The 14,030-nt window shown below is 33.4% G+C and overlaps 1 protein-coding gene across 1 annotated transcript in view; it reads right to left on the bottom strand.

Moving 5' to 3' along the window:
* Nucleotides 1-14,030, bottom strand: part of LOC113503288 (acetylcholine receptor subunit alpha-like 1) — a 60,405-nt gene that overhangs the window by 18,159 nt on the left and 28,216 nt on the right. The window contains exon 2 of the mRNA XM_026885137.1: nt 8,347-8,391. Coding sequence (XP_026740938.1) covers nt 8,347-8,391 — 45 coding nt within the window. The remainder of the gene's footprint in view (nt 1-8,346; nt 8,392-14,030) is intronic.

Here is a 14,030-nt window from a genome sequence, read left to right on the forward strand (position 1 = left end):
ACTTAATGCCTGAGGCATTCTCTACCAGTCAACCATATAAAATCATGTGGTTCAATATAAAAACGTGGTATGTAGCTAATACGAAGCTATTTTGAACAAATATTTCAAACTAAATGAACTCAAAAATTTATTTAAGTAACCTCTTTACTTACCAAACCAAACTCAAGGGTAAATAATTTATAGTGCCCAAAATATTTGGCGACTAAACTTATAACCTTAAAGTTTGGCACGGAGAATGAATCGCTCAGTACTACACAAAACTCAATTATTATTTTGGCGGGCCTTGTACAGCCAACCGAAGCCGTCTTTATAACGAATTCCAAATATCAACCTTATTGCCATGTTTTTAAAGCTCTGTTTTTGTCAGCGAAGTTAGGGCGACTGTTCTAGGCCGAATTACTGTTGCTAAAACTCAATTTAAATTTGTCTACATAGACTTAATTTGAAATCGTCTTTGAGCGTGTATTCGTTTAGGGCGATGAAAACGTAGTGAGGTAAGGGCAAATGACTGTTCTAATAGATTACGAATAAAGGCCTTTTTGTCTTACATAATTCGTGATTGTTGAAAAGTCAAACGAAATAATTAAGATCGTTTACTTTTTTTATGAAAAAGTAAAGCAATTTTACCAACTTCACTTCAATTACGTGCTCAAATACATTTTTATTTAAAGGCACACACATGCCGACTATACCAACAATTTGATGTCGGCCAAATATTTATGTAAGAGAAAATTTAGCTTTGACGAGAAAAAGACCTAACAGTTCAAAAACAGAAAACCTTTTGAATACTTCCAAAACACCAACTTTTCTGTGATTTCTTTGAAGCTATAAACTGTTAACGAATTGTCTGAAAGCAGTCACTCGATTAAATGCGTACTCATTTAATAACACCGAAGGGAACAAGGTTTTGGAAGCCGATGATAGCGAACCCTGCGGTACCCTAAAATCTCTTGAACAATCAATGATGCATAATAAATTCATGGTGACGATAGCAGATGAACGACGCAATTCGAAATAATTCGACACGTAGACAGTATAAGTATGTTAAATTTTATGTTAGTAATTATGTCTTAGTAATAATTGAATAATATATTTCAAACAAAATTAAAGTGAAGGATCTTGTTATTTGCCTCCACATTCCGCTTGACTATGAACAAATCAGCAAGACTTAAAAGGAACTTTCCTATGCGTTGTTCTTGAATACGTGACTTTCATCAAAAATGAATTTAGTTTCAGTAATTTCAGTGCTAAGAACTGAAACAAATCTGTATATTTCAAGTACTGTAAGTAATTCCTCCCAAAATACCATTGCAGTATTTAACCGTAAAGAGATCTGCTTATCTATTAAAGCGAAACAGGGGTGAAGACATTTCGGTTTGGCCGCCATTTTCACAACCCCGATCCGTAGCTGAATATTTAATTGAATCGCAGTGGGATATGCGAGTGACGCAAGATTTCCGGTCGTTTCCTTCGTCGTAATCTTTAATATGATGCTATTTCACATTTTCTACACCATAAAATGTATGTAATTTCTATTTATCTCGAGAAACTTGTTTTTGTAAGGCTTTGTGGCTCCACTCATGGAAATTTCGTTCAGTCAAGGGATCATTCGTCTTATTTAGAAATAGTTTTTAAGAAACAAAATATAATAAGAGTAAATTATTTTCCATTTCACGAATTTTGAAATAAGACCAAGAAAACAATTTTTGTTTACCGTAATAATTGAATCAATAATTTTGTAATCAAGAGGGCTTAAGTATCGTAAATATTTGACAAATTTAATTTTACATAAAATGATGATTGAATGGCGAATTCATTTAATCAAAAATTGCGGTGTCGACTGAGTCAAATAATTGATCAAAAATTTCGTATTATTTTCGCTAATTAATATGGAATTCGGAGAGTAATCATAACAGCAACATACTATTAAACCGTACGAAGCAATTACAGGATGTTTACTGGATTCCAGAACCGCAATAACGTGCAATTAGTATCAGATTGCTGGCTTATTACAAACAAGATTATTGAGCCCGTTTTCCACGCGTGTTGCTTGATGATTCGGAATCGTAATCACTACTAGCGTTTTATGTGCTCCAGGTACTTTCGATATTTGAAATACACTACTACTAGCTTTTTCTAAACATGGCATGAAATAATAACATTAATGATTTCTACCGATAACATAAAATTAACTTATCGCTAGGTTTTGCCATCACCTACCAAATTGATTGATTTGGATAATTTAATTAATAAACATAACGTATAAGATTAATTTGTTTATCCAAATACATGAAATGAATCGTCATCATCTACAACCCTGGTCACCCACCACATCTGGGTATAATCTGTTCGTTTTTCCTGCTTATATTATTCGCTTTGATCTAATGAACCCTCACATTATGATTAAACAAAATATTAAAAATCACCAGCCTACACCTACGTCAGCGTCAGTTGAGTATCCTATTATTATAGGACCTAACTGCGTATATCCTTTACCCAAACTCAATGTTTACATAAAGGGTCTATATTTGCTTTACGAGATTCAACCAAAATACCTTAGGTTTATGATTCATTAAAACAAAATTTAATTTACGCATTACGTACGTACGATGGTATTAAGACTTTGGGAAAGTTAAATGGGATTGTCGTTATTTCATTTATGGAATCAAAGGGGAGTGTTAATGACATTTTGAACGTAAAAATGTTTTTACTGACGCTGTTTAGTAGTTCTCTTGGTGCCGTGAGTTTAGTATGCCGTTTTATACCTACATGGATTAATACTTTGGCGGGAATTATCCGTAATGAAGATATTTTTGCTTTTGTCACAATAATGTTATATGTTTTGATTGTACTACTTTAGTAATAAGAAGTTACACATCCTAACAACCTAAAAAGAAAGAAAGCATAATGCCGATAATTTAATAAACGTACTTATGTATACAAACGGAGAAATTTTAATAAATAATATGAATCCAAAATATACCAAGAAGATGAAAGGTGCTCTAAAACATTGCGAAGCGTATCGTTCAAAATGTAATTTACAATAAAAATTCTAAAAGAAAAACATTTTTGTTTTTCACATTTTTAATCCGAATCCCATCGTTCATAAACAGCTTTGTAATTTTCTGTCAAAATTTGGAGTGCTCCATCAAAAATTCAAATGGTTTTAGGTGGGCCTTGAGGTGAGCAAATTGTCAAGGGTCTCAATTGATCGCGCGTCATTTCCTGGTGACTGGGGGCTGACACATTTTTTGTAATGGGAGCCAACAATTTAATGTTCTAGATCAAACAATGTTGATCGCATTTTTTAAGAAACCTAAAAGATATTTTGGATTGTAAAATAAGTAACTAGTTAGAAATAGTGTGAATGAGTCAAATAAAAACATGACCAAGCAAATCCAACCAAAATTAAATAAATAAAGAAGCAGAATGGGCAAATGAAAAAGTTCACGCCACTTGCTGTTTTGTTTACGAAAGCAATTCGGACGATGAATAACGAAGTAATGAAATAACTTCCAATGCGAATAAGCCAAAATATCATCAACAAAGCGAAAAACAAACGATAATACGAGAGATTGTTGCCAACAAAAATGTCGGGAAGTTGTTGGAGGGCTCTCGCCGGCAACTCGGGAAGAATTCGACACAGGTATGCGTTTTGATGCGGTGTTTTAAAAATAATATTTAATAAATTTTTACGGTAACAAATTTTCGATACTATCGAAAATTTAGTTTAAAAATTTTGGCAAGAGTCCGAAGGTTTCGGGTTCCATCGGCGAATTTTCTAATTTACATTCATTACTTTTGTGAACGTTTGACGAATTTTAAATTGTTTTGCGGAAAACAGTTTAGTCACACTAGCGAATATATTGATGTAACATTTTTGACGTACTGATTTATATGTGAGATGCTTTAAAGTTTGCGAAGTGACGTATTTAGCGAGTACTGTGTACATAAAAATGCCTCCAATCTGGGTGTTCCTCAAAATATTCAGACCTGCGTTTCGGAATCGATGAAATTTAAACAATCTTAGATTGAACTATCACACTTTAAGACATTTACTTCAGTCCTGAGAGTTCCGATGGAACTTCATTACGGGACACAAAAGAACAAAGATCGCAAAACACAATGCGAGAGAGAGAAGGCGAGAAAAAATTTGAAGAACTTTTAATTATAGAAAATCTCTTGAAGCCAATTTCACCTTAAAGTGGGTTGCAAACTTTGACTGGCAAGTTGGATTCTATTTAAAAGTTTTGACCGACATCAAAGCGATTCCACAATGATTTATTGTGTGAATATATTTTGGATGTAAATTGTGGTGGAAGAATACGTACACGCGTATACTTAGGTAGCTGTATTATTGGAAAATTTTAAGGTGAGGTATCTTGTAAATGTGGATCCATTGAAATGGATCCAATATTATTTTCATATCAAATGTAAATGAATATTCTAGAAAATTGGAAAATAGTGACACGTTAACCACAACTGAACCAAAAATTATTAAGTTACTTACTAGCAAGGGTATAAAAATATTATAACCAAAAAGATTATATCGTGAGGGTAGTTCAAAAACGTGTTAACTGGTAGGTGATCCAAATGGGAGATGATTTATGATGCTTGCAAGGGACGGTCGGGTAAAAACCCTTCGCAGTCTGTTCCGATACACATCTTAAACTTGTTTTTATATCACAAAATATTATTTCGTCGAGAATGTTTTTGCTTGAGTTTGGACGTCGTTACGTCCGAAATATGAAAGTTGAAAAAGGTTTGAAGTTTTATGTTTTTATCGATCGACACTGGAAGCAGTTTGTGGGTTATTGACTGAAGAGAGATTGGGAATTTTATATTGAGGTTGGTTGATACAAAACGCGTTCAAGAACATTTCATTTTGTTACCTCAGAAGAATATTTTATTTTAACACTTAATTTATATTGTGTATCACCCATGGGCACGTCAAAGCTGTAAGATGAAACTGAGCAAAGCGATGTTTATGAGTTAACTTTTAACACTTTACATAAATCATTCACACAGCCATTTGTCCAAGATTGCGTTACCTGCTGCATCTTCCAAGGCTTAAAGTAAGCAAAGCAAAAAGGAGAAGTAATAAAGACTTGTAAAATTTTTTCGCGTCAGTTTTGGAATCATTGGACAGATAGACAAAAATAAACATTGACCATACAATAAAAACAGTTCAAAAACTGTATGTCCAACCGATAAACCAGTAGATCTCATCGTTATTCGAGTATTATGACGAATAACAGAATTTTGATTGCCCTATTTAGCTTCGTCAAGAACGTTATAGTTTTATCGCTCACACTTACAGAAGTAAATATTTGCCATCTCTCTCTAACGATCCAAAGTTTTTTTCTTCCAAACAAGTTGGTCCCAGGATAATAAAAATGTTATGATCGCAAGTAAGTTTACGATTTATTTGTCAGAATGTCAATAGTTCACGAAAACGAATATATTTTGTTTAGGGTTGACGAATCAAGTTTTCAAGGACTTGCTTCAATTCGGAATACACGTGGAATCAAATACGAGATAAATCTTCTTCAAGTAGGTAGTCCGATGAAAGAACATCGAATTGGAAAATATTTATATGAGGTTCATCTTTTATTATTGTGAACTATTTATCTATATTCAATATCCTATCCGATATTTGTCATTTTTTTCTGATTACATACTTGTGAAGGTTTTATACTCCACTTATACATGTGACCTTCTTGCTTTACCTCTTGTTTCAGTTAGTTGTACTATCATCGACAATTTGTACACAACCCAAATTGAAACTATTAGTGTATAATGCAACTTGCTATAGTACACGCATGTAGATAAGGATTCTTAAAATGAGGGAAGCCTTCTTCGGTACTACTGGTAGTTGCGACAATAACAGATTTATTGAATTCTGTATTAAATACAACACAGAGTTTTATAACAACAAAATAAACTTATTTTCTTTAAAAGAAATGCGACAATTTGAGAGGCCCTTGTGATCAGTTGGAAATGAGAATAAATCATGTAAATCTCGGTAAAATATTTACGCTTTTAATTTTTTTGTTAAACATTTATCCTAATTTTTTGTCGTAAACATGAGTGTCTGTGACATTGGTAGAAATCAAATTCTTATTTAATAACACCTGTGGCTATTAAATATTACCGCATATTTTTGACTTTCAGGTTTTTGTAAAGTGAGATATTTTATAGTGATTTTCGTGAAGATTATTCATACTTAAATGGAACTTCTTATCACGAGCTGACGCGGCGGTTCAGTCTATAATTATTAAGGGCCCCGGTTGGGTCTCAAAGTGTTTGAGCAATCCCGATGAATGTGCGTGAGCAAACCGTCTGCATCACTTAAGTAAAAAAAGTGAAAATTATTTATTACTTTAAAAATTACGTAAATACGAAAACATCGATGTCATCGATCATTACTCACGAAATTGGTATCAAAAGGAAAATTATTAGCAAAAGGGTGAAAGATTTGGATCTGCCCGTAGATAATATTTATTGGTATTGGCTCAAGATAGAATAGTCAGGCTGGTCTGGATTTACCTTGGTAGAGATATACTTCCACCTGTCAGAATTTCAACAATAAGTACCTTCTTACAACATGGCGACGTTAAACCCTACCCCAATCCATCTTTTCACATAATAAAATAATAAACAAACTTTGTACGAGATTGCGGAATAGGTATTCAAAACACCAATTTATGTGAGAAACAAAACAAAGTTTTTACTGGGCTTCATATAAATCTTATATGTTTTGGCTCAAACAAATGGCGAGAAAAATAATATTTACAAGCCCATTACTTAATGTGTGTATCTATCGGAATACATATCTTTAGTACGGTAAAATGTAAAGCATTCGATACTCGAGAAAATAAAAATATTTAATATGATAAACCTACCACTATAAAAAAATTAAAATACTAAAGAACCGCTCAATTGCTTGTTGGACTCGCAAAACTGATGTTTCCGTACAAATAGGCGAATAATAAACTAATTTACAATAAAAATTGATTAACTTCATTTATTTTTATAACGACAACAGTAAACCACCATCACTGAAAATTTCAGCTACTCATCTGTCATCAGATGTATATCGGCTAGTTGGACTAATACAAAACAGTTTGAAATTTAGAACACTGTTGGCTCCAACACTGGCCATGTCGACCAATGTTTGTGTGATACTAAAATCCCAACTCCAGTATAAGCATCGTGAACATCCCACAGATGTCGATAATCCAGTTTCGATTAATTAGAAATGTCTGATGGAATTGTTAATTCAATTAGTTCCAAATACAACCGAAATTATTGATAGCTCAAAGCAAGTATTTGGCCTGTTAATTGTAAAGGTTCATCAATTATTAGAACTGAATTTAAAGCTAATTTAAACCTAGTAACTTATGTGTGATCGTAATATCTATGACAAGTTAGATTTTTTGCAAAACTTGACTCTGGCTGGACTCCCAATTGCGTATTCTTTTTCATTTTCGGTAGTTTATACATGAATGATCATAGGCATGTTCTAAACTTTTAGTTTTTAATGTTATATTGTAACATTTAGTCGAAATATTGATCACAGTAAGTAATACTACCACTTATTCAGAATTGATTCATAAAAAGCTTTCCTAAACACATTTGAAATCGTTAACAATTGGCCAATTCACTTACTTCTACAACTTACGAGTTGGTAACCTAAAAAAAAATAAACCTAGTAAAAATTACTTCGCTAAAAACAGAACAAGAAAATTCTAACATTTTTGTATCTTTACACCAGCATCTAAACCTCGATTCCAAACAAAATCGAATCGATTAAAGAGAAACAAATGCAACATAAATCAAGTTCGGGAAGCGAGGGTGTGTACAGAATCCCGTCTCGTCTCCAGTTGACGCGCCCGTCCCTTCCGGGTGAACCATTTGTCATGGCACAGTAAGGACGGAAATAAGACGATGCCTGTTTGTACCATTTTGACTAGGATTGTGAATTGTGATCCGTGGTGGTCGGTTCTTTATGTTCTTTGGCCGTAATTATGGCGGTAGCTTCTTTTAAACCGATTTTTCTTTCGTCACATTCGTTTTCCTTTACGTGTTTATAAAGCAATTTATTTTTTGGTTTTTGTTATTTAAGTGTTGATTTTGTGTATTTTGAAACTACTAAAATTGTACTAATACAAGCCATTCAAGAGATTGTAAACACAAAAATCGAGTGACATAAGTATTTTTTTCAAGTCGTCAATCACTACTGGACAAACGACACTTTCTTATCTATCAAACACGAATTTTCCATATATCAGTTTTCTGACCATATTTGAAACACTTTTGATATGAAATTAAATTTAAACTCACCTGTTCTACCCACACGTTCGTTGTCATGATTTGATTCTTAAGATTCTGAAACAAAGAAAAAAAACGTTAGCAAAGAGTTCTTATACCTTAATTCATGCAGTCCAGCAGAAACCGAACAGAAACAATGAAATTAAAAGGAAATAACGTCACATAAACTATACTAGTAGGTAACTAAAATAGTTTAAGTATAAGCTAACAGGTCGATTCTATGGTCGTAGGTACTTGTAAGCAGTATTTTGTGAAAAGGTCTAATGATCACTCAAGTGGACACTACTTATAGTCTACGCAGTTAATTCTCTTTAAACTTATTACACCTCAATAGTTCGTTCAAAAGGTTCTTGAAAGGAACTTTATATAAAAGTAGGGATCCATTGGCGTCTTTTGATTTTCTGCACTAAGGGTTAACGGGCTGGTGATCACTAGGTCATATAAGTCAGTTTTCAGTTAATTAGTTAGAGACGAGGAAGGTCAAAGTCATAAGCTGAATTTTGAGTTTGGAATAATCCATGGAGATCGAATACGTAATCATGAAAGTGGTTTTACATTGTCATTCATCTTAGATAAATCAAAGATAATTGTCAGATATTCGAACATTCAGAAATCCCATGGAGTCCATGGAGGCTAAAACATCCTTTTAGAGTTAATGTTAGATCAATATACCTTCATATACAATATACCTTGAATCAGCTAATGAAAATATTCTACACGTAGCCTCAGTCAGTACAATATTAACGACGAAAATGAACAATGTAAGATTACAGTGTACACAATACTTGCTACACACTGAGTCCTGTTTCTGTACACAAGGCTCTCTAAGTAGTTCGTCAAACTTAACAATAAGCCCGAGCTTACCGCTAAGTGGAGTTTACATAATAATAAGTTATTAAGAAACTTTCTGTTTGTTTCATAACATTAGCGGGATTTCGGTCTAAAAATTGGAACTTTTAGAAGCGATATGGCAATCCTGATTTGGTTACGTTGTTTTCTGGAACGTTATATTTAGCCTCATTTTTAAAAAATTTGGATTAATTCCTTTTCTCTGGCCTCTTCAGCTAAATAGATTTAGACAGACTAACCTCCATTTTCAAATGGATAGTTTAATGCTCAGTAAGTACTTATTTGATAAGAGGAAAATAGAATATGATTTTTGGAAGTCGATTTATAGTTACAACTAATAACTAAGATAGAAAGTAAATAGCAGGCGAAGTTACAAGATCTAACAACAAAAATGGAAATCCTCTTACAATTTAATCCGACATCACTCGAAAAACTTCACGTACCCCAAGGCACTCCAATCGTCTATGTAAACGAAGCACCGAATCAACAAACTTCAAGGATATTTTAACGTATGTATGAATGCAAATTCATCACGCAGAGCCAACTCACTTAACATGGAGATATGCATGCAAGACGGGAATTAATTGAACCAGTAGGAAATTCGAGACTCAAGTGTCGTTAGCTGTGTTAACATATTTTTTAATGATCTTGTTTGTGAGGACTTTTAATGATATGATCATAATTTTGGTAAAGCGTAAAGCGAATTCGTGGGTGTTAATGACTTAAAATTAAAAGACGAAAGTTAATTAAAATTCAGTCTATTTTCGAACTTAATTTTCTATTCCACTTGGGTTGAGTTCAAATACTTTAATTCCAATTTTAAAATGGCCATTACAATTATTTTAATAGCATTCAACATTCTTTCCATTTTCAAACTTAGCTCTCAAATCTCTACTTTTTCTCGGCTGGTCTACATGATTTTTTATTCAGTTGCAGAATTGCAATTAAAATTGAAGGTGGCAGGTAAGTGCACCTCTCGCAGTATACAGGGTGGTGCAAAACACTGGTTTCCAACTACAAGTTTCATTGTTCGCTGCGCTCAGTAAACTTTTGGATTCCTTTTAACTTTAATTACCCTTAGTTCACGGACGGCATCAGATAAAATTGCATTCCTTTTACGTCAAACGTTCAGTTCGGACTGAGGAATCCGAAATGTTTGCTCGTTCATTTTCTACGTTACCTACGTACGTTTTCTATTCGTTTTACAGTTACATGTGTAACTCGCAGTATTAGAAATCGTTGCTATTGTTTGGTTGTGTATTCATTAATGTTTTGTTTTTCTTGATTCTTCTTACATTGCGATGCTTCCTTGAGCCCGTCTCAGATTCCTAAAAGCTACGATTTTTTAAATATTTTTTTAACAGTGAGTGCAGGTCCTAATTTGATATTTTCTAAATTGATGCTCTTCATCCCATTTAAATTTCTTTTCATTTAACTTTTTGTAGAAAAATATGAAATGCGTGTAGCCTTGCCGTTTTATTTCCCTAGCTGCAAGTATAAGAATAAGTGTGCATTTACTTTTCTCATCTTTTCAGCATGAGAAAATTTAACGTTGATTTGACAGAATTGAAATAATGAATCCATTTGGACTCAGTTACCCAATTATAGAAATATCGTTACAATTGTATTAATATTGCTATATAATTTTATTACCAATTTACCGTAATAGGTGGCTCTCAGCCGTTTGATAGGATTGGGATCGTTACAAGATTGTCAGTGTGTCATAAATGATACTACCTTGGAAATTGTTATTAAAATGCTCCAAAAATGTGTAATTGAGTATTAAGCCATTCAAATTAAGTGCCAATCAAACAAAATCACGCTATCCTAATTACAATCTGCTTTACGTCATATTCACGAGACCTAAACACTAGAGATGTATTATGTTAGATCCAAAATAGACTCAACTACAGCAGCACAAACAACGTAATCCAGTCGCCACTGTTACCAGCCACCATTAATTTCGTAACCTAAACTATTTGTATAATGTTAAGTAAATGTGCAAGTGTAAAAGGGACAACCTGACGCTTCATTAAACTTTATAATTGGCTTCGGAGCGACGCAGAGGCGACGAACTAGAAAATACTTTGCCAGTACTGAACCATCACATTTTCAGTACGGATGTGCAGTGTAAATGAGGTTTCATAATTAGGAGCATGATTTTGGTAATGATTTAGTTTGTGAAGCTGATAAAATTAAATTAGAAACTCAGAATGAAGCTTCAGTTGTTTGATTGTCATTTGAGTTTAAGTCAAACAAATTATTGTAATAACTAAGTCTTGAAAATACAGATGATGATAAATTTTGAGACATCACTTTGCGGTGCCACAGACTAATATGGATTATTTTTTAACTGTATAATGCTGATGTCCTTCTGATTGATCTTTGTTGAAAACGAAAGTCTAAGAAATATCACGAAAAAAAAAAAAAACGAAAAAAGAAAAACGCAATCTGATTAAATCCTAAAAAAATATTTCAATTGCAATCTATCATATTCGTGAATCTGTGATGCAAACCGCATTATGAATTCGTCGGTCGTGGATCGTGCCACCCCATTGACGTTTCCCATAATCCTAACTGTCACACACCCTACTCAATTCTTCCATCGAGATCAGGGAGATTTAGGTCGTGGTAATATATGACCTCATAAAATCCTTCGCAGTATAACTGGATGTGAGTGAATTTAAGTTTCGGCTATCATGTTCGCCTTGGCTGTTGACGTCTTGAGAAAAATAGTTCGGTGAAGAAGTATTTGTGTGGAAGCTTTGTGGAAACATCTTATTATGCTTGGATGCGAATGGTAATGATTTCAAAAGTTTTTTTGTAGCGGTCGTCCAATTTTTATAATCAAAACATTTAAATGAAATACACGTTCTTAATTTTCAGCTAGCCTAGTGTAAGCCTAGTGTTAAAGTAAAATTGGCATTTCCGAAAAATAAATCACAATATCTTTTTAATAAGTATATCATCCAAGCTTAAAGAAGTGTAAAGTTTAGATATTTTTACATCGAAACGATGTTATTGGTTGCAACAAGACTGTATCTTTTCTCATCGATAAAAAAGCAAAAATGAATCGACGTCTATCAGCTGAAAGTGTAGCCAGTGAAGCGGAAAATCTTAAATGATTGTCTGAAAGATAAATTCAGTTTCAATATTACAAATCTAAAGCTATTTACCATGAGATAGTGAAATTGTTGCTGCTATGAAATTAGACCGACCGCGAATATTATAACGAAAATATATTTCGTACGATTACAGTTCTATTCACAGTTTCAATAGTGAGATTATACGTGTTCATTAAACAAAACGTATCGGATTTTCGTTGAACACAGAGCGCTTACATGTCAATAAATATTAGTGAACTGACTTTCATTATAAACTGTAAGTGCATGACATTGATTTCTGTTAATAATAGTTGGTATATTAGTGTCCCGTTGTAGAGCAAAGGAATATATTCCCTTCTTCCATTTGTTCAGGAGTATGGCTTCCAGAGCCCAGTTTTGTGTGAAAGATTCGATGGATCCCGCATATAAACTAATAATAATTGCTGTTTAATAAATACCGAGGTCTTTCAAGATGTAATCCCGGGGAAAAAAGACATTTCGGGTTCTATAGAAATCATTTCAATAAAATGAAATTTATTTCATATATAATGTCATTTCTTGTAAACTATAATTCAATATTCAACGAGAACAATTTCAAAACCGCTTGTGCACGTATCAGTTGGAGTAACGGGCGTGACTAGCGACATCTGTTGTTTGCAGTCAACTAGTCCGCGGAGCGATGAGTAATTAAACTTTATAATTGGTTTGGAGGACGACACCGACCAACTCCCGACTTACAACTGAAGTCATTTTGCGATTTTCGAGGGTAATGACGTCAGAGATTCGCGTTGAACCATTTTAGATTAGGTTAGCAATTGAATTTTGTAACAGAAAATGTGATATATTATGTTAATGAAGTTTGTTTGTGTAATTAATGATGTGCTGAGTATTATACGAATGAAAAGAGGTTTACTGAATTAATATATTTTGTATGTTATTATAAATAATGAATAATAACGACAACATTAGCTAGGAATATTATTATACAAAAAAAATAAGAAAGATGAAAACTAATCCCACGTAAGAAACCCACAAAAAAATAAATTTCAGATTTAAATAAAAAAGAACCTACGCTAAGACTCAAAGAAATTCAAATAAACGTTTCACGTCATCATTTAAAAGGTCCAGTCCAAACAACACCACAGAAATTACAAGTCGACTCAGCAAATAGAAATCAAAATTTAAAACCACTTATTCCAAAGTAAAAAGGAGAAACACAAATAGAAACAAGCAAATTGAAACGGAAGCGTGTTTCAATATGTTCCAGCAATTCTATTAAAAATGCTAATGAAGTCCTTGCAACGACGCTGTAGTTTGCCGAACAAAACGGGACCACTATATCATGCGAAATTAACCAAATAGACTGCAGAAATATTCCTGAAGCTAATAACATGAAATATTCACATATAGCTTCAGTAACGTCAGCAATTAACCATCTAAAATGATCATAAACCCGTCCAATCCGGCGGCTAGCTGCGGAACTTCTCTGTTGCAGCCAATTTACAAGGTTATTTATTATTCCTTGGCTATAATGAGCTGTTAGCCATTACATAACACAATCCTATTATTGTGGGCCACAAAAGCATATCATAAATCATCAGACCAGTAAAAGTTGACATCATTTTTAATAACAATGGGTCGAGATCTTTTGTTGTGTTGGTTATCGCAAATAAGACGGGGATCTGTATCGCCTGTTTGAGCTTCTTTGTCGTCAGGCTTTTAACAGGTGATTAGTGTATTAGG

This window comes from Trichoplusia ni, chromosome 19 (genome assembly GCF_003590095.1).
Source record: "Trichoplusia ni isolate ovarian cell line Hi5 chromosome 19, tn1, whole genome shotgun sequence".
NCBI classification, from domain to species: domain Eukaryota; kingdom Metazoa; phylum Arthropoda; class Insecta; order Lepidoptera; family Noctuidae; genus Trichoplusia; species Trichoplusia ni.